The sequence below is a fragment of the Nycticebus coucang genome, chromosome 14, assembly GCF_027406575.1.
Source record: "Nycticebus coucang isolate mNycCou1 chromosome 14, mNycCou1.pri, whole genome shotgun sequence".
In the NCBI taxonomy this organism is placed as follows: domain Eukaryota; kingdom Metazoa; phylum Chordata; class Mammalia; order Primates; family Lorisidae; genus Nycticebus; species Nycticebus coucang.
In genome coordinates this window covers 45,167,525-45,191,939 of record NC_069793.1, presented here as the reverse complement: position 1 = coordinate 45,191,939, position 24,415 = coordinate 45,167,525, and the positions used below count along the sequence as shown (strand labels likewise).

General features: G+C 37.9%; 2 protein-coding genes across 3 annotated transcripts in view; both read left to right on the top strand.

The window, feature by feature from the left end:
- Positions 1-20,858, top strand: part of ZDHHC13 (zinc finger DHHC-type palmitoyltransferase 13) — a 65,857-nt gene extending 44,999 nt beyond the window's left edge. For both annotated transcript variants that reach the window (XM_053561882.1, XM_053561883.1), the window contains exons 11-17: positions 7,284-7,406; positions 8,315-8,377; positions 9,064-9,157; positions 10,968-11,051; positions 15,085-15,242; positions 17,415-17,512; positions 20,236-20,858. In XM_053561882.1, the coding sequence (XP_053417857.1) occupies positions 7,284-7,406; positions 8,315-8,377; positions 9,064-9,157; positions 10,968-11,051; positions 15,085-15,242; positions 17,415-17,512; positions 20,236-20,374 (759 nt within the window). In that variant the 3' untranslated portion in view covers positions 20,375-20,858. The remainder of the gene's footprint in view (positions 1-7,283; positions 7,407-8,314; positions 8,378-9,063; positions 9,158-10,967; positions 11,052-15,084; positions 15,243-17,414; positions 17,513-20,235) is intronic.
- LOC128565439 (glutathione S-transferase A4) lies at positions 9,881-10,595 on the top strand. The gene has a single exon (XM_053561884.1). It carries the CDS (start codon positions 9,912-9,914, stop codon positions 10,578-10,580), a length of 669 nt encoding a protein of 222 aa, XP_053417859.1. The 5' UTR covers positions 9,881-9,911; the 3' UTR covers positions 10,581-10,595.
- Positions 20,859-24,415: the final 3,557 nt, after the last annotated feature.

Genomic DNA, 24,415 nt, shown 5'->3' with positions numbered 1-24,415 from the left:
AGCCAGGCATTGTGGCAGGCACCTGTAGTCCCAGCTACTCGGGAGGCTGAAGCAGGAGAATCGCCTAGGCCCAGGAGTTGGAGGTTGCTGTGAGCTGTGTGACGCCACGGCACTCTACCGAGGGTGATAAAGTGAAACTCTGTCTCTACAAAAAAAAAAAAAAAGAAAGAAAAGAAAAAGAAGGAATACTACCCAACACATTCTGCGACACAAACATCACTTTGATCCCTAAAGCAGGGAAAGACCCAACCAGAAAAGAAAATTATAGACCAATATCACTAATGAATATTGATGTAAAAATACTCAATAAGATCTTAACAAACAGAATTCAACAACACATCAAAAAAATTATACACCATGACCAAGTGGGATTTATCCCAGGGTCTCAAGACTGGTTCAATATACGTAAATCTACAAATGTAATTCAGCACATAAACAAACTAAAAAATAAAGACCATATGATTCTCTCAATTGATGCAGAAAAAGCTTTTGATAATATCCAGCATTCCTTCATGATCAGAACACTTAATAATATTGGTATAGAAGGGACATTTTTAAACTAATAGAGGCCATCTACAGCAAACCCACAGCCAATATTGTATTGAATGGAATTAAATTGAAATCATTTCCACTCAGATCAGGAACCAGACAAGGCTGCCCATTGTCTCCATTGCTCTTTAACATTGTAATGGAAGTTTTATCCATTGCAATTGGGGAAGAAAAGGCGAACAAGACTATTCACATTGGGTCAGAAGAGATCAAACTTTAAATCTTTGTAGATGATATGTTCATATATCGGGAAAACAGCAGGGATTCTGCTACAAAACTTTTAGAAGTGATCAATGAATACAGCAGTGTCTCAGGCTACAAAATCAACACTCATAAATCTGTAGCCTTTATATTTACCAACAATAGCCAAGCCGATAAAACAGTCAAGGACACTATTCCTTTCACAGTAGTGCCAAAGAATGAAATATTTGGGAGTATACCTAACAAAATATGTGAAAGATCTCTATAAAGAGAAGTATGAAATTTTAAGAAAAGAAATAGCTGAAGATGTTAACAAATGGAAAAACATACCATGCTCATGACTGGGAAGAATCAACATTGTTAAAATGTCTATACCACCCAAAGCAATATATAATTTTAACGCAATTCCTATTAAAGCTTCATTGTCATATCTTAAAGATCTTGAAAAAAATAATACTTCATTTTACATGGAATCAGAAAAAAACCTCGAATAGCCAAAACATTTCTCAGAAATAAACATAAAGCAATGATTTAGTAAAAAAAGAAAAAAGCAGGAGGAATCACACTACCAGACCTGAGACTGTACTATAAATTGATAGTGATCAAAACAGCATGGTACTGGCACAAAAACAGAGAAGTAGATGGTTTTCTATTCTGGAACAGAAAACCATCAGATGAATCCAGCTACTTACCATTATTTGATCTTTGAGAAGCCAATTAAAAACATTCAATGGGGAGAATATTCCCTATTTAACAAATGGTGCTGGGTGAACTGGCTGGGGTCCTGTAAAAGACTGAAACTGGACCCACACCTTTCACCATTAACTAAGATAGACTCTCACTGGATAAAAGATTTAAACTTAAGACATGAAACTATAAAAAAATACTTGAAGAAAGTGCAGACAAAACTCTTGAAGGAACTGGCCTGGGTGAATATTTTATGAGGAGGACTCCCCAGGCAATTGAAGCAGTATCAAAAATACGTTACTGGGACCTGATCAAACTAAAAAGCTTCTGCACAGCCAAGAACACAATAAGTAAAGCAAGCAGACAGCCCTCAGAATGGGAGAAAATATTTGCAGGTTATACCTCCAATAAATGTTTAATAACCAGAATCCACAGAGAACTCAAACGTATAAGTAAGAAAAGAACTTGTGATTCCATCTCAGGGTGGGCAAGGGACTTGAAGAGAAACTTCTCTAAAGAAGACAGACATACAATCTACAGACACATGAAAAAAAAGCTCATCATCCTTAATCATCAGAGAAATGCAAATCAAAACTACTTTGAGATATCACCTAACCCCAGTAAGAGTAGCCTATATAACAAAATCCCAAAACCAGAAATGTTGGCGTGGATGTGGAGAAAAGGGCACACTTCTTCACTGCTGGTGGGAATGCACACTAATACGTTCCTTTTGGAAGGATGTTTGGAGAATACTTAGAGATCTAAAAATAGACCTGCTATTCGATCCTTTAATTCATTTACTAGGTATATATCCAGAAGGCCAGAAGTCACAATATAACAAAGACATCTGTACCAGAATGTTTATTGCAGCCCAATTCATAATTGCTAAGTCATGGAAGAAGCCCAAGTGCCCATCGACCCACGAATGGACTAGCAAATTGTGGTACATGTATACCATGGAATATTATGCAGTCTTAAAGAAAGGTGGAGACTTTACCTCTTTCATGTTTACATGGATGTAGCTGTAACTTATTTTTCTTAGCAGAGCATCTCAAGAATGGAAGAAAAATTATCCAATGTACTCAGATGCACAAACTCATATGAAGCTAATTTATGGCTTTCATATGAAGGCTATAACACAACTATAGCACAAGAATATGGGGAAAGGGCCAATGGAGGGGAAGGGAGTGGGGAGCTTTGAGTGGAGGGAAGGTAATGGGTGGGGCCCACCTTCGGTGCATCTTAGAATGGGTACCGGCAAAACTTACTAAATGCAGAATACAAATGTCTACATACAATAACTAAGAAAATGCCATGAAGGCTATATTGAACAGTTTGATGAGAATATTTCAGATTGTATATACAACCAGCACATTGTACCCCTGGATTGCACTAATGTACACGGGTATGATTTAACAATAATAATAATAATAATAAAAAGATATGTTACCTTGACACTGAATAAAAATAAAAAAGAAGGAGAAATTGTTAATTTCCTTAAACATAACAATGAAAACACAAGTTACTAAAACCTGTGGGATACAGCAAAAGCAGTCTTAAGAGGGAAATTTATCACATTAGATCCCTACATTAGAAAAATAGAAATAGAGCAGATCAACAAACTCATGAACCATCTTATGGAATTGGAAAAGGAAGAATAATCTAATCCCAAACCCAGCAGAAGAAAAGAAATAACCAAAATTAAATCAGAGATGAATGAAATTGAAAACAAAAGAATCATTCAGAAAATTAGCAAAACAAAAAGTTGGTTTTTCAAAAAAATAAAATCGATAAACCTTTGGGCAGATTAACTAGAAACAGAAAAGTAAAATCTCTAATAACCTCAATCAGAAACAATAAAGGGGAAATAACAACAGAAGCCACAGAGATATAAGAGATTATTTGTGAGTACTATAAGCAACTCTATGCCCAGAAATTTGAGAATTGGAGGATATATATCAATATCCGGCTGTAACCATTTATAACTCTAATTAAGGCATTTTCAATTTTCACACTTCTTTCCAGACTCCCTCTCTCCTTCCATGGACCCCAGAAAGCCATACAGCCTTGCTTTGTTTTCAGAGTAGGAGAAGAAATGTTATAGATTGAAATGTACCATTTATTGGATTTCTTTAACTTCTATGTTATTTATATTTCTGGTAGTGGTATTTCTGAAAATCAAGAACAGTGTTTATGGGACAGATGCACAAACTCAATACAAGAACATTTTTCTCCCACAGGAATAAATGGGAAGTGTGATGGGCATATGAGTACTCAAGAGTTTTTACAATTTACATCTACATCCATTATAGCATGTTTTTGCTTTAATGATGCTTTTTATTTCTTAGCATTTTCTCTAATTTTTTTCAGATTTTTAAAAATGAATGGCATAACATGGATGCCATTTGGCTTTTTAAAAAATATTTTATTATATCTGATCTTTGTCTCATGATTACTGAGTTGGGGGAAGCTTTTTATTAAGCACTAGAGTTATTACCACCACTTAATGAAGACCTGGATGATATTATTATATGGTATAAAAATATTTTGTAAATAACCATGAGTGTACCAAGTAACAGCATAGTATATGTTGTCACTTGCAGAAGACACAGGGCTCATAAATTCTATGGTAATTGAAATGAATCTGGGGACAGATGGCTGATATTTTGTTTGCCAATCCATGTGGTAGTTTTAAAAATTTTGTTTTTGATTATTTTATTAATTTAAGAAGCCTAAATTATTTCAGATTTTCCACAAACTTTTTAAATGATTTCAAATTTGCAAAATAAAAATTTATATAAATATCTATTGTAGTTTGAAAACCTCAATTAGAGAAAGTAATATTCAGTTACATTTATCTAGAAATTGTTCAATATTTATGAAGATGTTATTATATTAGAAGAATTTATTTCCATAGCTAGACACACTCTTAAGATGTTGGAATTATGACAAGATGGAATATTTTACTTGTTTGTATAGCTTTAAGCCATTTAATCTAGGTGTCCATCCAAACCTGTTATTAGAAGGGCCTGTGAGTCAGTAGGTGGCATACTTCACTGTCAGAACAATGTTTTGCAAGCTAAACATGTGAAATGCTATTGGAACTGCCCTGTGAGTGAACTGAAGCGCTGCCCTATAAAGACCAATCCTAAGTACTTAGGCTAGTCTTGTCTCGGGTTACAAGTCTGGGTTGAATAAGGGCTTCTGCTCCCAAAGATAATGGTCTATTATGGGAAGACATTCCTGGGCCCTGTGGAAAGAGTATGGTTTTTGGTATCAGACAAAATGATTTTGAGGTTTAACCTTTCTCTTTCTAATTATGTACCATTGGGCAAGACACTTAATTTCCCTAACCTTAGTTTTCTGTAAATTGGGGGTAATGGTACCAAGCCCAGGATGTGGCTCCAAGAACAATTACAAAGTGCTGGCCATAGTTCCCATTGCAAAATTGGCATTCTATGACAGTACCTACTATTTTATTATTAGTTACTCTTATGAATAAAGTCTGTGTGGTAGGCTGCATGTTGAAACTAATTTTAAGGGCAATTCTAGCTTGACTCCTTAGACCAGTGGTTCTCAACCTTCCTAATGCCGCAAACCTTTAATACACTTGAAAGGGGTTGCAACCCACAAGTTGAGAACCACTGCCTTAGACAATCAATTTCTTTTGGTACCTTTTATATCTTCGGCAAGCAATGTATTTGGCTTTCGTGAGAGGGGTTGAATGAGAGAATAGGACCTTACTGATGAGTTTGAAGCTAAAATTAAGACACAGGAAAGAAGTGGTGAACTGCTGAATATTACATTTGTGATGCTGGCTGTAACTAACTGAGTTAAGTTTAAGAGGGATAAATACATGTAAAATCCTGTACTTATTTTCAGAGAATCAGCTGTACAAGTGCATGTTATGGTTGACATATGACATAGCTCTGGTCAAGTGAAAAGAAAACAGGAGCTGTGACTGAATGCCCAGTTGGGGTGGTGATTCAGGTGCAAGGAAACTAGTATATTCTGAAATGGTATTACAAGGATTTGAGTGTACAAGCAAAGGACAACATCAGTCTCCTTGCCCCCTGTACTGGTGTTTGCTCTGTTTTGAATTCTGTTCTTTTAAAAGAGATAATGACAAATGGGAGCACCAAGAGAGAAACAACTAGGATACTGTTGTATAAGGGACAGTGTTGCTATTTATCTTTGAGTATTATCTTTGAGGTATGAGGCCTTCCAACTTCAATGTTTGGAAGTCTGTCATTGGGAATCCAATGCGCTGTCTAGAATAGGTGCTCAGTGAAAAGATATTGAACAAATGAGGGAATAAGCTATGTAGAGTAGATCTAAAGGATATAAAAAATGAAAAATGTTTTGGTCAAATTTATGCAAAGAAGGGTCATGGTTTACTGGGGAGGCTGATGTGTCCATACATAACTGTAGTCTAAGGACTATAGAAAAAGCATTCTTCAGTTCAGGAAAGGAGGCAGGAGTGGGGAAGGGAATCCTTCTCTCTAGGGAATCGGAAAAGACTTCAAAGGGGAGGAGAATGAAAGTTAGTCCTTGAAGGCATTTAGGACATGGACATCCAGAAAGTATGATTTTAAAAGTAAATGAGAGGACATGGAAACATTTGAAGTCAGTGAACCACACAGGCAAGGGCTCACAGGCAAGGAATATGTTTGGCTTTTCTATGAGGGAATAGAGTGCAATTCACTTGGAGAGTAGGGAAAAATCCAATGATTCTCCTGGGATTTGTTTTGTAAACTATTCAGAACAGCAGCCCAAAATTCAGTTAGCTCAATATGCAGGACCATTGTATGATTCAAGTGAATGTTTTAAAGAACATGTCATACAATTTGACCAGGATTTTATGGAAAAAATAGCATGTGTTTCTTTAACAAAAGGTCTTGCCTTATGTATAGTTTAATAGTGTTCTTAATTCATTCTTAGGTAAACTTCATTAAAATTGAATTTCAGGCAGGGCGTGGGTGGCTCACGCCCATAATCCTAGCACTCTGGGAGACCCAGGCAGGTGGATTGCCTGAGCTCAAGAGTTTGAGACCAGCCTGAGCTAGAGAGAGATCCCATGTCTTTAAAAAAAAAAAAAAGAAAGAAAAAGTACTAGGCCTTGTAATGGGTGCCTTGTAGTCCTAGCTACTTAGGAGGCTGAGGCAAGAGGATCACTCGAGCCTGAGAGTTTGAGGTTGCTGTGAATTATGATGCTACAGCACTCAATCCCAGGGTGACAAAGTGAGACTCTGTCTCTAAAAAATAAAGATAAAAATAAATAATAAAATAAAATATAAAATAAAATTTCCCTTGGCCCCATCTCTTTCTTAAAGCTCAGCCCACCTTTAGATAAACGGTGACCAATTAAGCCAACATGATGTGTTCCTACCTGCCTAAACCAGATGTGGTTGTGCTGGTCTTCATGGGGTAGAATGGTGCTTCTCAGATTTTAATATGCATGTGAAGCCTGTGGAGATCTTGTTAAAATTCAGAGTCTGGGTCTGTAGATCTTAGGGTGGAGCCTGAAGTTGTTCTTTCCTAACAAGCTTGCAGGTGAAACTTTTGCTGCAGGTGTGTGGACCAGACTTTGAATAGCAAGGGTTTAGAGTCTATTTTATGGCCACTTCATTCACTCTGAAGGGGTGGGTACCTGTAATCCCAGTTACTGGGGAGGCTGAGACAAGAGAATCACCTACGCCTATGCCCAAGAGCTGTAGGTTGCTGTGAGCTGTGATGTAACAGTACTCTACCAAGGGCGACAAAGTGAGACTCTGTCTCTAAAAAAATAAAATGAAATGAAATAAAAAAATGGAAGTTTGATATATTCCTTAACTTGGCTTTAACATTTAGCAGGAAGCTTTTTCTATTTTTCTTTCATTTTCAGCATTATAGCCTTTCTCTATTTTTTCTACAAGACTTGGGCAACTGATCCAGGCTTCACAAAGGCTTCTGAAGAAGAAAAGAAAGTGGTGAGCTTCTTTTGTTACTGATATTTTTCATAGACGGTCATATAAACTTCAGAAAGTCACAGGAATGTGTTTTTTTGTCATAGCTGCATGACATGTAGGATAATTAAATGAGAAAAATTGAGATTTCCCCACTGTTATAATTTTTCATTTATGTATATGACAATTTTAAAAAATATTTTTATTTTCTATTAAAGTTATAAACCCGTCAAGATTTTCTCAGATGTGATTCTGATAGGGAGATGATCTTCTGCTTCCTTTTAACAACATTTAGATAACGGTTCATTTAGCTTAAATTTCCTCATTTAATACTACACATGGAGGGTAACTAAGCAGGGACTTGGCGGGGAGTGTGGTTTCTTCTCCTGATTAACCAGGAGAAGGAGGAGATGCCCCTTCTCTTCCTCAAACATGAAGTTGTCAGATGACAGAGCATGGTCTTCCTTTGCTTTTGAATGTTTAGAAGTTAGACAGAGTATTGTCTTTGTTACCTAAAGCCAGTGTTCCTGAAAGACCTAGCAATTTCAGCCCCCGGTGCTTGTAACCTTCAATTTTGATGTGTACTAGTGAATTTTGTTTCTTTTTTAAGGGGTGTGTATATATATATATGCGTATGTATTTCTCTCTAGCAGATGATAACTAGGAGATGATTGCCATTATGGAGAGGAAGTGGTAGGCAGGATTGGTGGGACAGTGTAATTTTTATGCATTTTAATTTATTGGTTATTGGTTGAAAATACAGGCTTGAAGAGTCACATTATTTCATGTACAGAATGATTGGTGGCAAGTATTCCAAATTGTTTTTCTAGCTTCTTCAGTTTGGAGCAAGAACTGTGAGAATGGTTCATAACCATGCATAATACATTGCCCAATAAAATGGCAATTGTAAGGTCAAATTTCATGTCTTTCAGAATATTATCACCCTTGCAGAGACTGGCTGTCTGGACTTCAGAACATTTTGTACATCATGTCTTGTGAGTCTTTTCTGTATATAATTTTTTTGTCCATAGTAAAAACAAATTCTTGTAATACTGCTCATGTCAGTACTTGTCAAATCTTCATAGTATATTTATACTTCTTTGTTTTTAACCAATTCTTATTTTGTGTTACTGTTAGAATAGGTTTTTTGTTTTAAACATATGGAGAAATGATGTTTATAATTTCTTTGATTTGCCTGTGGTTACATCTCTCTGTGAATTATCCTTCGTGTGTTTTGCTTGCTTTTCCCTGTCATGAAGCACATATTAGAACTCTCTTCAAGTTAGAGGCCCATAATGACCCTAGAAACCTCTTATAAAACCTCTCATTCTCAACTGAGGAATTAAGGGAGGAAGTAAATCCATCCAAGGTTATCGTGGAGCTAGAAATGGAGCTTGGGTTACCTTTTTCTTATTATTTTGTTCTGTGGTGTGACCTCATTTCCCCTTAGCCACTATAAATAGCCTCTAGAATTCAGATCACCCTTAGTGATGGCCTCATCAAGGTAGACATTCAGAAGTAAATATGAATAAGGCACTCCAGAGCCTTTGTGTGCATTGATTGTCTATTGAGGAGGATTTGTGCTGATGTCATTATAATCTCAGATTAAAATTTTGCTTGTGATTTGTTACAACTTTGAGACACTGGTTTTTGCTTAGGCCTTTTTTAATTGTCCACTTAGATAAGGAAGCCATTACGGTCACTCCACTGCCATGTGTGCAATGCCTGTGTGGCTCGGTATGATCAACACTGCCTGTGGACTGGACGGTGCATAGGTGAGAGGTTTAGTTTTTCAGTTACCACTATGAAGCTAAGCATATGTTTAATTTTATGTGTGACTCCTAGAAAAAGTAGAAGGGCATCCAAGGGTTCCATTTTCAGTATTCCAATAACAATGAACCCATACATCTTTATCACACTGCATTTAACATAGTGTTTTCACATGCATTATCCTCTTTGGGTGCCACAGGTCTGTGATGTAGACAGGAAAGGTATTATCTCCAGATTACAAGACACAATTAGTAATCTGTAAACAAAAGTCTCCTGATTCCAATGGGTATTTCTCATTCTGTTGGGCTTTGCTGCTTCAAGAGAAGATGAGACCATGAGCATTTGCTTTGAAACTCTCCCATCTTCACTATCAAGAAAGAAGCATGTGTAAGAGAAGGACTTGGCTGCCTGGCCCTGTTTCCCTTTCTTCCCCTCTGTATACCTTTCACAGCTGCAGGTTGTTCTTTGCTGTGTCCAGTGTTCTGCAATATATATTGCTACTCCTCAGATTCATCCATCCTTGGTGTTCAGAGGTTGAACTTCTATAAACACAATTTGTGGAGGAAAGAAAGAGATAGGGTAGGATTTGTCCAAAGTCCTGCCTGCTCCCCTCCCTCCATCACAGGATAGGCCAGCCTCGAGCTATGCTTGCTTAATTATCTTTCTTCCTTTCAAAAAAAAAAGTATCTTAAAAAATAAGTAAGTAGACATTCGTGAGACACAGCCTAGAAGAGATAAGAAAACCCCAAGGCAGGAGTCATGTCAGCCAAACCCAAGCTCTATTACTTCCATGGCAGGGGCAGGATGGAGTCTATCCGCTGGCTGCTGGCTGCAGCTGGAGTGGAGTTTGAAGAAGAATTTTTTGAAACAAGAGAACAATATGAAAAGTTGCAGAAAGATGGACGCCTGCTTTTCGGCCAAGTGCCTTTGGTTGAAATTGATGGAATGCTGCTGACGCAGACTAGAGCCATCCTCAGCTACCTCGCTGCTAAGTATGACCTCTACGGGAAGGACCTGAAGGAGAGAGTCAGGATCGACATGTACACAGATGGCACCCTGGATCTGATGATGATGATAGCAGTGGCTCCCTTCAAACCCCCTAAAGAAAAAGAGGAGGCCTTGGCTTTAGTGGTGAAGAAAGCTAAAACCCGCTACTTGCCCGTCTTTGAAAAGATTTTGAAAGACCAAGGAGAAGATTTTCTCGTTGGCAACAAATTCAGTTGGGCAGATGTGCAATTGCTGGAAGCTATTTTGATGGTGGAAGAACTGGATGCTTCTGCTCTTTCTGACTTCCCTTTGCTAACGGCATTTAAAACACGTATCAGCAACATCCCTACAATTAAGAAGTTCCTGCAGCCTGGGAGTCAAAGGAAGCCGCCCCCGGACAGCCACTATGTTGAAGTAGTCAGGAACATTTTGCAGTTCTAACGACAGCAGGTCTCCTGATGGCAGGAGTGACAATCTAATCACAGTACCAGCACACGCCACCCATAGTGAATAACAGGCAAACTGTAGGTTCTAGGGGCTAAGAGTCTGAAAAGAATAAGCCATGCTGCCATCAGTGGCAGACACTGAATAAACGCAATATAAAACCGTTAAAAAAAAAAATAAGTAAGTAATGAATAAATATTCAGTTAACATGGACAACTGACTATTACATATCAGAACTGTTTGGTTTGGTTTAATGGTATTTAAAGTAAAGCAAGAGCCTTATTTCTGTTTTACTAAAGGCTTTTAACAGTCAGGAGGTCTTATCTGAAAAAATCATAATAAAAGAAAATATTAAGTATGATTTTTTTTTTCTTTTTGATTTAGGTTTTGGAAACCATCGCTATTACATATTCTTTTTGTTCTTCCTCTCTATGGTATGTGACTGGATTATATATGGATCTTTCATCTGTAAGTATAATTTTTTCTTATAACACACCCACTTTACTCTTGCCTTGTAAACCCTTGTGTATCACATTCAGGCCAGGTGAGAATAAACCATACCCCTAATAAAAATAAAGTGGTTTCCTCTTTGACTGTCTCTCTCAGCAATGGAAAGCTGTAAGCCATGCTAGATGAGGTTATTTCTCAGTACTTTGTGAGGGAACCTTGATAAATTTGAGAAGTGGTCAAAAAATAGAAATTCATTTAAGGCAAGTGCAGATTTGTACCCCAGTGAAGAGGAAAAGTCAGCTACTCAAGTTTAAAGTAGGAGGTATTAGGTAAACAAAACAGGGACATGGACATTGGCAGAGAGCTTGGGCAGCGATGGTCACAAAAGCTTAGCAAAAAAGCTCAGAAAGCACATGCCATTGATAAGTATCAAGTTAAAACTAAGAACTGATTAAAAACTGACAATTGAAAGGTTGGAAATAATAGCTCGAAAGAGAACATTAGATCACTTATTCTGCAGTCCTGAAAAAGGATAGCAGTTTAACTGTCAGTAGCGGTTTAAAAGAGTGTCTGGGAGTCTCTTGTAGGTAATGACAGCCAGTTGCTCCAACGTGATTTACTAAGAAGGGCAGGGTTTAAATTAAAATAAGAAAAGATTTTGGTTAACTCTTAAAAATTACATGATTGCTTTTCAGACCTTGGAAGAGGTTACCTAACTGGAAAAACCTATATTGCTTGTAGTTTATTATTTATTTGGACTTTGTTTAATGTTTATTACTTATCTTGAAGGTTTTGAGAGAATTTGGCTGTGAATGCAGAGGCTTCACTTTTAATGTGTTTCCATCCATCTTCCTGTTTTATTCACATTCAAGTCTTAGGCTTTACCAGTAGAGCTCCAATTTGTTGTTTGAGCTAAAATCTGTAGTAATTCAGAAAGACTTTAAGAAAGATTATTCCTTTAGCATTCTAATCCCCACCATACACACATTCATTCTCTCTCTCCCTCCCTCCCGCTCTTTCTTGCTTTCTTTATTTTAAATTTTGTTTTGTTTTTGAAAGATAATTTTTCTACACTTATCTCCCAGCCTCCCAGTTACCCTACCTAGAAACATCTAGTACTATGAATTTTTTGTTTGATATTTCATTTCTAGAGATTATTAATATTTATGTGTAATAGGTTATTTTTTGCCTTGCTGTAGGCATGGTGAGGATATCAGTTATCTTATCAGAGCCTTTCCCACCTGAAACTTTGGGTGTCTCTGCTCACTACGGATTGCTTTTTAAATGTATTTACCTTCACCAACTTGAATAGGTCTAATAGTGAAAAGGTTGTGATCCCTAAGTTCAGTTCTTATCAAAGGCTACCAGTAACCTTGAGCATTAGACTTGTAAAGCAGCTCTTAGATTATGCCTTGTGGTGTAAGGAATCGAAGATTTTTTTTTTTTTTGTGGATAGTGCTCTTTTGTGTTGAGAAAGTTGCCTTTTTAAGGCCTGACAGTGAAGCATATTCCTGTAAAACCTTTCTAGGTTAGCCCATGGACCAACTTGTCTCTTGGACTAGATCCTCAGGGAGAGGAGCCAGACTTTATACCATTCTTGTTTCTCTTCTCTCTCCTCACTAAAAATAGTCACCTTTGTTTGGTATCTGTGTCCAGCATGAGACCATGTTGATAAGGACAGAAACAATTTTCCATCACAGTATTTCTAAGTTAGTTTTTTATCACACAGATTGATTCTTCCCTTTTTGTTGTCTTTTTTCTCTGATTGCGAACCAGTTTTAATTATATTTTGTTTCTTTGGAACAGCCCCACCTTATATTCATTTACAACTGTGTAAACTAGCTGAGTATATTTTGTTACTTTTATTCTACTTATATTCTAGCAATATTTTTCTTTTTTTTTTTTTTTGAAGACAGTCTCAAGCTATCATCCTGGGTAGAGTGCCGTGGCATCACAGCTCACAGCAACCTAAACACTTGGGCTTAAGTGATTCTCTTGCCTCAGCCTCCCAAGTAGCTAGGACTACAGGCACCCACCACAAAGCCTGGCTATTTTATTTTTGTTATAGTTGTCTTTGTTGTTTTAGCTGGCCCGGGCCGGGTTTAAACCCACCATCCTCAGTGTACATGGCGGGCATCCTACTCACTGAGCTATGGGCACTGCCCCTAGCAATATTTCTTTATATTGAGTGAAGGCATTGTGTCATTTATCATTACTTCACAGATAGGAAAGATGAACTTGTCCTCCCTGTCTCTAATGAGATGTCACTCTCATCCCACCTCCTTCGTTTATCATTAACACTTCTGTTGCTAGAGCCCTGCTGTATACCCTCCTTCTCCTTGATCAGTTAGCTCCTACTTCTGTATAGCCTCTATCCATTTCATCTTTTGTGAGGTCTGTTTTCAAGGTGGACAGTAAGTGACTCAAAAACTATCAACATCTTACAGGTTACAGGAAGAAAGATTTTAGATCGATATCAGGAAGAACTTTGTCAGAGCTTTCCAAAGACGAAAACAATTGACTGGCGACCACATGAGTTCCCTGTCATTAGCCATTGGCCACCTAATAAGAATGTATTATTAGCATAAATTAAAGTGTTATGCATAAAATAATGTGCATGACAATTTGCAGTCGTATCTCTGATGTTAAATCTGAAGTTAGCACTATGAAAACTCGAGTATGAGGTCTTACTGTGTGATCATAAGAATTCCCAGAAAGAAGCAGTATAAATCCATAAGCTGAAAGAAAGTAGGGTTGTTGTTGTTATTTTTTCTCTCAAAAGCTGTTTTCACCACCAGCTGTTGGAAATTAATATTATGTTTTGTGATAGTGTATCAAGTGCATGGGATGTGTCTTTCTTAGCTGTCCTAATGAGAAACTCTATAGAGAGAGTAATTTGCCTTAACTTGTTACCTTGATAGTTACTTTAAGATGATTGCTCTTAGCATGCTTCTGGCATATATTCATGAAAAACAGTTAGGAATCAAATAAGACTCAAAGAGGAAAAAAAAATAGAATTTTAGGGCTTAAATGGACAGACAATTGACAGTAAAGTCATAGACTCATTTTCTTACTGTCCCAGGAGCTCTTCAGAGCTACTTTGAGAGAATGTCTAAAACAACTTATTAAATTGTCAGAGGCATTTATGAAATCTCAAGGTGCAAATCTACAGCATTCACATTTCAAAAATAATTCCCTCTTTATGCACAGTCATGGTGCCTGTAAAAGACATTTAATTAGGTAACCTGGAAAATCTCTTCCCTTGTTTCTGCTGCTGCCTGCCCGTGTTTCCTTTTACTGCTGCTCTTAGCTGCATGTGTTAGAGGGTGATATCATGAAGGCTATGTCGAAGTCCTCTCTTTTAATTGGCATAAATGTTCCTGAGGGAGAAACTGAGCTGTGACCATCTTCGAATCTTGCTCTGTATTCTTTCTCTGGAATTATCGGTCTCATGAAGTTCTTTACCTGGACTTTCTTGCTCCGCAGGATTAGTTGTTGTGCCAATGCAGAACTACACTCATGCCCAGCTCCCTGCATGCTATTAGGTTATGTCTCATAGTATCTAGGTGTTTATAGAGTATCTTGTATTCACAGCAATGGCCTGTTCATCTGAACCCTTAATAAGAATTTATATTCAGTCCTGTAACATACCGATAACTTACTATAACGTGGATAAGACAGAGAATTTTCTATACAAATATTTGATTTATTAGATCTCAACTGTCAAGTCCTTGAAAAATTAACTTCTAGCTGGTGCATTTTATGCTGCATATGCTGATGTTACTAAAGGTTTTATGGACTTTTTTCACTTTTATTTTGTCAAATACTAATGTAGTATTATTACAGCCTTAATTAACCTGGAGGCATCATTTTTTCACCTTTGGTAGTTGAGTTGGCATTAGGAAGTTAAGATATTAAAGTTGCATTCTGATCTATGCTTTCATGTCCTACTTTCTCTTCTCCCTAAATAGAAGTACAGTCATTTTATCTTCTTGGAGAATGATCACTAATTTGTTGCCTTTTTTAATGAGCTCCCTTTTTTTATTCACAGATTGGTCAAATCATTGCACCACAACATTCAAAAAAGATGGACTATGGACGTATCTCACTCAGATTGTGGCCTGTTCCCCTTGGGTTTTATATATCTTCATGCTAGCAGTTTTCCATTTCTCCTGGTCAACATTTTTATTATTAAATCAACTCTTTCAGGTATTTTATTTCTCTTATAATGCCTTTGAGTAACTATAGTGCGGCAGAAAGATTTAATTAAAAATCAGAAGATGTAGATTGTAGTTTCATATCTCTCACTTTCATGTTTGTCGATCCAGACATGTCATTTTAACACTCTTGTATTTCAGTTTCCTTGCGTATAAAATGAAGATAGTAATGCTGTGGACTTTCACAAAATGGTTTAAAAGTTAGAATAATATAAATCATTAGAGCCAGACCTAGGAGTTATCTCATCTGACCCCTTTATTTTGCAAATAAAAATGCAGAAAGGTAAATTGAATTGTTCAAGGTCACCTAGTACGCGTCAGAATCAGAACTGGAAACTTAGCTCCTCTGACAGTTCCATTTAAGGTTTTTTTCCATCATGCAAATAAATTATATGGTGTGTACAAGCATGGTATAACTATAAAGTATGTGCAAATGTGAGATGATATTTTTCCCCAGGTTTTTCCATCCCTGTTTGTTACACTTGTTACTATGCAGTGCTTAGTGGATGGGAGTGGGAAGAAATGAAAGGTAAAGCATTACCCAATGGACGTGGTAATTACATTTTCAGAGAAGACAATGGCTATTAGAAAGTTCAAGCTCCAGGGCAATAGTCACCTTCAGCTTTCTCCAAAGCTTCTGTCCCTTCCCTGCTACCTTCCTTCCCTTATGAGCCTAACCTGATTTTCATAGTCACCATCCCCTGCTCACAAGGAATGGACAGCAGGTGGTGATCATCTGTCTGAGTCAATTACTACAGGACCTCAGATAATTAGAGCATTATTCAATCAAAGCAAAATGTATTCTACTTTTATGGGGAAGTAGCCAAAAGAGAAAGAGACGAGGAAAAAGAAAAAAAATGTTAAGGAAATGAATTGAGTCAATAATAGTAACTAAACTGAGATTTCTGAACATTCATCTTAATCTCCTATCTCCCTGATATCAATAGACTTGGGCAGCAAAAAAATGGTTATCATCAGTGATAATTAATGTTATCATTTATAATGCTTACTATTTGTGTTTTATTTATTGTTCAAAGCACTTCTCCTTATATTTACTCACAAGCATTTGAGGTATAGACTGTGCTAAAGTAGTATTCCTGTTTTATAGAAGAGAAAACTAAACCTAAGAGATGTTGAGTGCCTTGCTTATAACCGTAGGCCTAATAAGAGATGGAGTAAAAATTACACATGAAGATTTGAGACATCAATCTTAATTCTCTTTTTTCTGGACTCTTAGGACAATATCCTTGATTTTTGTTGATATATTTTTCTGTACTTTCTAAGTATAAAAAGAAGAAGAGGACTCAAAGTTTCAAATAATATTCAAACACAAGAATTTAGAATAAAATTCTTTCTTAATGAACAAAATAGTCCAGTTCCTTGAAAACCTGCATTTCCTGAGTCCTCTGGTTAGTCATGGGTTAGACATCAAGAAGTCAGTAGCGCAGGTTGCTTCTCACACTGACTAAGGTGTCATCAGTCCCAGGTCTGCTGTGTGGCCTTGAACCGGTTACTTCTCCTCTAAGCCTCTGCATTAGGTATTTTAAATATATTTTCTAAAGTCCTTCAAACAATAGGACGAGGATAGTGTAGTAAGCTCCATTACAGATAAGGGACTTGTTATTTCAGTTGTTTTAAGGATTAAATGAGATAACTGTGAATAGTACTTCGATGATTCAGGAAGTTTTAAATCACCTTAATTCATACTCTTCTCCAAATTTATGGATTTAAATGTTTTTCACTTCTGGTTATTAACTTTTTCTTTGGCCCCTTTCAAAGAGATACTAACAAGATACAGGGTGAATTAATTGCACTGATACTTAGATTGTTTTATTCATCTAAAAATTCCACACTGAATATGTTGAGGATATAAATGTGACCGTAAGCCATGACTTTAATTAATGAAACAATTATTTCATAACTCTAAGTCAGTGCACATTGCTTTTTTTGAAGTAAATTAGAGACAACAACAAAATGCCCAGCTATTAGATTTACATGGGAGAGTATAGTTTAAGGCTGCTGAGTCTCTGCCCTCACCATGGTCATGCTCCTTGGTTAGAAGGCTAGAGGGTGTTGTCCTTGGGGGAGTACTAATGTCTGCCTGTGTCCTGTGATGGAGTCACTATGTGGTATTTTTCACATATCTTCCAACCTTCTTTTTCAGATTGCTTTTCTGGGCCTGACCTCCCATGAGAGAATCAGCTTGCTGAAACAGAGCAGGCACATGAAACAGACACTGTCCCTCAGAAAGACACCATACAAGTAAGCAAGATCTATTCTGGCCCCAAGTCCTGTGGAAGAATCTTAGACACACTAGTTCCCAACCTTGTGCCACTGCTGTGGCCATGCTGCTGTTCTCTAACTTGATATCTGGTGGAGTTGAACCCCTCTTTCTTGGAAGCCTTGCTGATGGCATGAGCAGGACGGTCTTGAGCCCCAAGGTGATAAGAATTTGAGATTTAGTTGACTGGACTCAGCATGAGTAATAAGTGACTTTGAAGTTTTGCCAAGATGGGAATCTCTCCACTCAAGCCCCATGGTCACAAGGTTTCGTGTTGCTGGCATGGAGTCACTGTGAGATAATTAAGCATGTGGCTGAGAAAGTCAGCCACAGGGCTCTCTGAAGAAAGTGTTGGATTATGTGCTTTGCCAGGGTTTTCACCCCTGGCCTTCTTTTGCCAGTAATTCTTTTAGCTCTGTGTTTATTGTGCCACCTGTGTTAGTGAGAAGCCAAGTTTTCGGGTTTGAGATATGTTCCCCCTGGAACATTAGTTGTAAAAAACATGTTCTTTTGAAAATGAGAGTATTTGTAAGAAGGTCATCATCTATGATTTGAAAGATCAGTCTTTGAAGCTTATCTCCCTACCACCTATATCAAGGTCTTGGAGGCTGGGAGTGCTGCAGAGGTGACCCAGAGCCCTGTAGGGATTTGAATGCTCACTGCATATCTCACAAGCAGTCTATTTTAAAGCATACTCATGGTACAAGATGAAAGTGTTAGGCTGTTAGACAAGGGAGTTAGAGACTGGACTATGATTACAATGTGTATTTGGAGGAAAGAAATTTATTTACTTAGGAAGAGATATCTAAAGCAATGGGAGTGGTGAGCAGCGTAAAGCCTGTGATAATTGTTTCACACTGGCAGTGATAATAAAATCCCTTTCTTGGCTGCTCAACAAGAGGAATAAATATTTACCCTACAATGTATAGAAGCATTGTGGTGGAGGTGGAATTTGAGGCTGAGCATTGAGAGATGTTGGGCAGGACATGATGGAGAAGGGAGAAAGGGCATTCAAAGCCCTGGAGAAGAGTCTGATAGAGGGACAGGTGAGAGAGTTGGAGCGCGTATTTGTTCAGTAATGGGAGCATAAACTAGAAGAACTGAAGGTAAAACCCTAGAGCTGCTTAGAATCTAATTTCCAAAATCCTGCCCAAACTAAAGATTGTTTGTCCCCCTTAAGTTACTTTCATTCACTATAGTGGTCTCCCCTTATCCACAGGAGATGTATATCATGTCCCCTAGCAGATGAAACCATAGATAGTACTAAACCCTATACACATGTGTATGCTGTGTTTTTCAGTCTCATAACTAAAATCGTTACCAGGTAGGTAGCAGAGACCGTGTGGCTATACTGGACAAAGGGATAATTCATGTCTTGGGCACATAGAGCTGGATGGCTTGAGATTTCATCATGCCACTCAGAATGGCATGCAGTTTTAAAGTTTATGAATTTATTTATTTCTGGAATTTTTCATTTAATATTTTCAGACCACAGTTGGCCACAGGTAATTGAAACTGAAACCTTGGATAATGGGTGACCACTATAGCTTTTGAGCCAGACCCTATATATTCCTAGAGTGTCTATGACTGCCACCCCATCAATTCCATATAGTCAGCACTCTCCTGAGAAAGCTGCTTCTGAGTAGCATTGGTCTTTTACTGACACCACCATCATTATCCCCCATGCATAACATAGTCATCCAAATAGCAGCACTATCATCCCCGTGCACATTTGTGTTTTGATGTATGTGAAGGATTGGGCTAGACACTTAAAAGACAGGGAGTGTGTATAAAAAAATTAGTATCCCCTAAGAGGAATAGATAGCAATACTTCAGGAATTTAATGGAGAAAAGTATGATACTGAAGACAGTTGTAATCAGGGAGGCTCCAGTGGGAATGCGGACATTGACTTGGGCCTTAAGAACTGGTAAGACTTAAATTGATAAGAGGGTTACTTGAGGTAGAGGCTGAGCTTCCCCCCAGGTGGATTCCAGACACATGCACTTATGATTGTGGGAAAATAGAGCCAGAATAGCTGGAGCCAGAGGTTTATAAAGATGAGTTTGGGGAGCTAGAATGTGAGTAGTACATTGTATAGTAGGACATTGAATACAAAGATGTGGAATTTGGATTTAAGCCTTGAGGGAGAGAAGGAGCCTTAAAGGGTTTTGACTGGGAGGTGACAAGCTATGAACAGATCAGGGTTTTAGGAGGAGAAGACAGTCTGCAATATGTAAGATGAGTTAGGAGGTATTGAGACCAGGTTAACATTTAGAGAGCTACTTAGAAGGTTAAGGGACAAAAAAGCATTTTGTTGAGTTCAGGTGTTCTGGCTTTTGTGACCTTTAAGATAATCAAAGTTTAAATAAGGGCAGAGAGAATTAAAAGAAAGAAATTGATGTTAGTAAAACCAGTGAGTGGGAGACCCAAAATAAAGTGCTGAAAAAAAAAAAACAAAAACAATTAATTTGCTATACATCCAGGGAATCTCAAGACAGGGATTTAAGCTTACAAAAGGAATTAGGCTTCAGTTTTAAGGTCTCAGAAACCCAGGAACGATCATATTTACTTCTGGATTTCTTCTGCAGAAACTTTGAAGGACATTGTATATTATAGATGCTCAACAAATGTGTGTGGTATGAGTGAACATTTGTCAAGAACTACACAGGAAATGTAGTAAGATATGTTTTCTTTTTTTGGCAGCCTCGGATTCATCCAGAACCTGGCAGATTTCTTTCAATGTGGCTGCTTTGGCCTGGTGAAGCCCTGTGTGGTGGATTGGACATCACAGTACACCATGGTCTTTCACCCGGCCAAGGAGAAAGTTCTTCGCTCAGTATAAAGCAAAGTAACCCAAAACTCTCAGTCTGATTTGTTTTTGTGTATGTTGACGCCCTATGATCTGAAAGTGAAGATTTAGAGTTCACCTAAGCCCAAGGGGAAACATCAGTAGTTTTCAAAGCCATTTTGTAAAAACAGAAGTTCTCAATAAAGGCATTACAGTTTTTTAGATTTCGAAAGAGGGACTATTCCTGTGTAATTTGGCAGACATCTAAAAAAAAAAAAAATAATAATATTTTTCACAGGAAAGTGAAAATTCCCGTTTTTTAGAGATAAGATTCACCAATTATGGATAAAATGAAGTATTTTCAGATACATTATTGGCTATTTCAAAATAGTACTATTCTTTAAACTTGAAATTTTTGCTAAGTTATTTGTCTCTGTTGTGTCTATAAATATGTAAAAAAATTAAGTAGCTGTATCTGTTTTACTTTCACACTTAATAAAAAAATTTTTTTGTAGTTGAGACTTACTTTGTGATGCTTAACACTTCTAGAATTTTAAATTGAGAAAAGATGTATCTAGGACATAGAGAAACTAGTTTATAATTACAGGAATGAATTGAGATTACTGTTAGCAATAATAAGCAAGAACTTATTTAGTTTTCCATCTTACTTAGAAAATAGAACATAGAAATTCTTGAAGATTGGTTCAGCACCCATACCACAATGGTTATGGGGCCAGCCACATACACGGAGGCTGGCGGGTTCAATCCCCGGCCAGCTAAACAACAATGTCAACTGCAACAAAAAATAGCTGGGCATTGTGACATGCACCTGTAGTCCCAGCTACTTGGGAGACTGAGGCAAGAGAATCACCTAAGTTTAAGAGTCGGAGGTTGCTGTGAGCTATAACACCATGGCACCCAATGGAGGGTGACAAAAGTGAAAAAAGAAATTCTTGAAGAATAGTATTTTTAATGCCCTCAAAGTAAACTGGTGTTCTGGAGAAAATGTGTATAATATATATATGCCCTTGGGTGTGGCACCATTCTGCTGAAAAACCTGTGGGCTCCCATTGCTTTGGGGGTAAAAGCTAAAATTCTTATCATGACCTACAAGGCCCTGAATGATATAATCCTGTTTTACTGCCATCAAGCTGGACCATGCTTAGTACTCTAATCACATTGACCTTTCAGTTCTTCAAGGATCCATTCTCCTTTCTCTGCAAAGCCTCTGCATATAAGGAAACTAAAGTCAAAAGAAGTTTGTGTCTTCTCCAAGGTCACATAGATCCTAAGTGGGGTTGCCGCTCTAGAGTCTCAGCCACCTAAAATATTACCTGACACATGGTGTTCACTCAGTAAATACTTGAATTATTTTTTTAACAAATTAAAGGGGTTTTAAGCAAGACATGATGTGATCAAAATCGTGTTTGAAGCTGATTCTAAATTGAGGGACAAAAGGACTTTTTTTAGGCTATGTCCTTTCTCAGTAACCCCTACCAAGTAAGTATTATGGTCCAAATTGTCCAAAGGTCATTTAGATTAAAAACACAAGGGTAGGGTGGGGGTCCCGGGCTCACTTGTTAAAAATTCTTAACCACCTTTTTCAGACATTTCAAATCAGTCTCTGTGGTGTGAGTTCTCAAATTCTAATGTTTGTCAGATTCTTACCTGTGTGATTCTTACCTGTACACACTACTGTTTGAAAATCATTTGCTTAAGGAATCTTACCCCTTCCCTTCTAGTTTTCCTTTCCCTCAGGTACACATAGGTGTGAAAGGTTTTTTTTTAAATAAAAGTTTGAGAATCTGTTTTATAGGTAGGCAGTTGTGGCAAAGAGACCAGTTTCTAAGGACCCTGGGTTTGAATCCTGGTCCCCCTAGTTATCATATGTTACTTTTATTTCTTTGGGCAAACAACTAAGCTCCCCAGTGCCTCCATTTCCTCATTTGTATGGAGTAATAATTTACTATTATTATTGATAATAATGGTATATGCCTCCAAAAATTGTGAGGATTAATGTATTAATTTCAAAAGTGCTTAGAATTGTACTTGGTAAATGTTGGCTATGAATTTAGAAGGCTTATGAAAAACTGATTACAGGGAAAGAAGCTGGAGGAAGAGAAACACACCAAATCTACCCTTCTGTACCCTGTGTTTTATGTTTTGGGGTTAGGATTCTGTAATCTACAGCCTTCTTGCTACCAGACTTCCCATTAAAGTCTGCCAGTAGACTGGTAGGAGGGGAGATAACTGCACTTTGTCCGTCGTATTTGCTAGCTATTCTTCCCAGTGGTGTTCTGACAAGGGCCCTTCACCATGACAGTTGAAATCGTGTCTAATTTTTCTTCTGTACAAAGCAAAATCTGCCTCATCATGCCCTCTTAGAAGCACTAGCAATGACCAGTCAGGGCTCTATCTTCAGAGGCCTGACCCCTACCCTGGGAGACTTCCCCCCCTAAGCATCCAAATTATGATATCGCATCATTTTTCTGTTTCCCCAGCCCCAAGAGTGGAGCTGCTTCCAGCAATTAATATCTCTGTGTTAGGTCAGTGTGTTTCCTCTTTACTTCTCCAAAAAAAATCAGCATCTGTTTAGCCAATTTCCTCTATTAAATTCTCTCTGTTAAAATAACTAGTATGGTTTTTGCATTTCTCACAAAAGAATGTTTGGAGATAAGCTGTTGATGAGGGTCTAGGTAAGAAGTAATAAAGGCTTGAAACAGTGACATAGGAGAAATTCCATAGGCCCATGTCACTGGTTGGATGTGGGGGGAAAAAAGGACAAAGATGGGCTTTGTCCCTGGAGGTGGGGTTGAATGCAATGAATGAGAGGGCGGCAATCCTGTTCTGAAAAATAAGGAAAACATTGGGGGAGACTAGCTAATGCATTTGGTGGTTGTGTGTCTACTGAGTTCAAGATACTTGCAGTCTATCTAGTGGGAACATCTGGAAGGCAGTTACAAAGAGAGCAAGGCACGGATAGGAGTCATCTGCATAGATGATGTGATTGTCACCAGAATCTAGTGGCTCAGAGGAGGGCAGAAGGCAGTATCTTGGGGCATAATAGTAAGGTTTAGTTTTTGTTTCATTTTAAGGCCAAGGTAAACCCAGTTGTCAGGGCCAGGGGAATGTGACTATTAAGCTAACTGCCATAACTTGATTATTTTCTGCGAAGATCTTTATAGTCACAAAGTTGAAACAACAAATTTGAACAACTTCCACAAATATTAAGCAAAATCTTGATGATGCCCCCTGGGGCTTAGACAGGATGACACTGTCCCATAGCTGGTATATAATTAACATCATAACAATGACACTGAACCTGTGAGAAGTAGAATGATTTGAATGTAGCACATTTGATATTTCAGGTGTGTATTAGTCTGGGAAATTAATGTGATGATAAATATTCCCCTAATCCCAGTGGCTTAACACAGTGTTACTTATTCCTTATGTTACAGTCCATTTAGCTGTTAAGAAGAGTCCTTCCATGAGGGTCCCAAGCTCCTTTCCAGCTGGTGGCTCAACTATTTCCTAAAATCTGCGTCCAGAGGTATGGAGAGAATGGAGGCTGACCTAAAGGTTATAGAAGCCAGGTCTCCACTGGCCATACCCAGTCACACGTCCCACTCAACAGCAGGGGTGCCTGAGAAATATAGTAAACTATGTGCCCAAGAAGCAGAAGAAACTCAGCTGCCCCTGAACCACAGTGAGGTTCTGCCTTTGTTTTGTTTATTCCTTTCTAAGCTCCTACCCTCCAGTATGTAACAGTCCCTTATTTTAAATTCTAGCAGACTTTGCATGTAGTTTGGTCTACACTTCCGTTTCATTCATTCAACAAATGGTTGTTAAGTGGCTACTATTTGTCCAGTCCTATGAATGTAAGCATGTCACATGCTAACAAAGAGGCAAATGGGAATTCAAAATTTCAATGCAATGAAATAGTGTGATGTTAATTATATACCAGCTATGGTAGGTAGCACAGAGGTGGATTAATTCTGCTCAGGTAGTTGAGGGATGATTTGCAGAGGAGATGGCCTTCGACCTGTGACTGTCTTAATAGGAATTCACCAGGCTAAGCAGTTGGGTTAAAGGGTA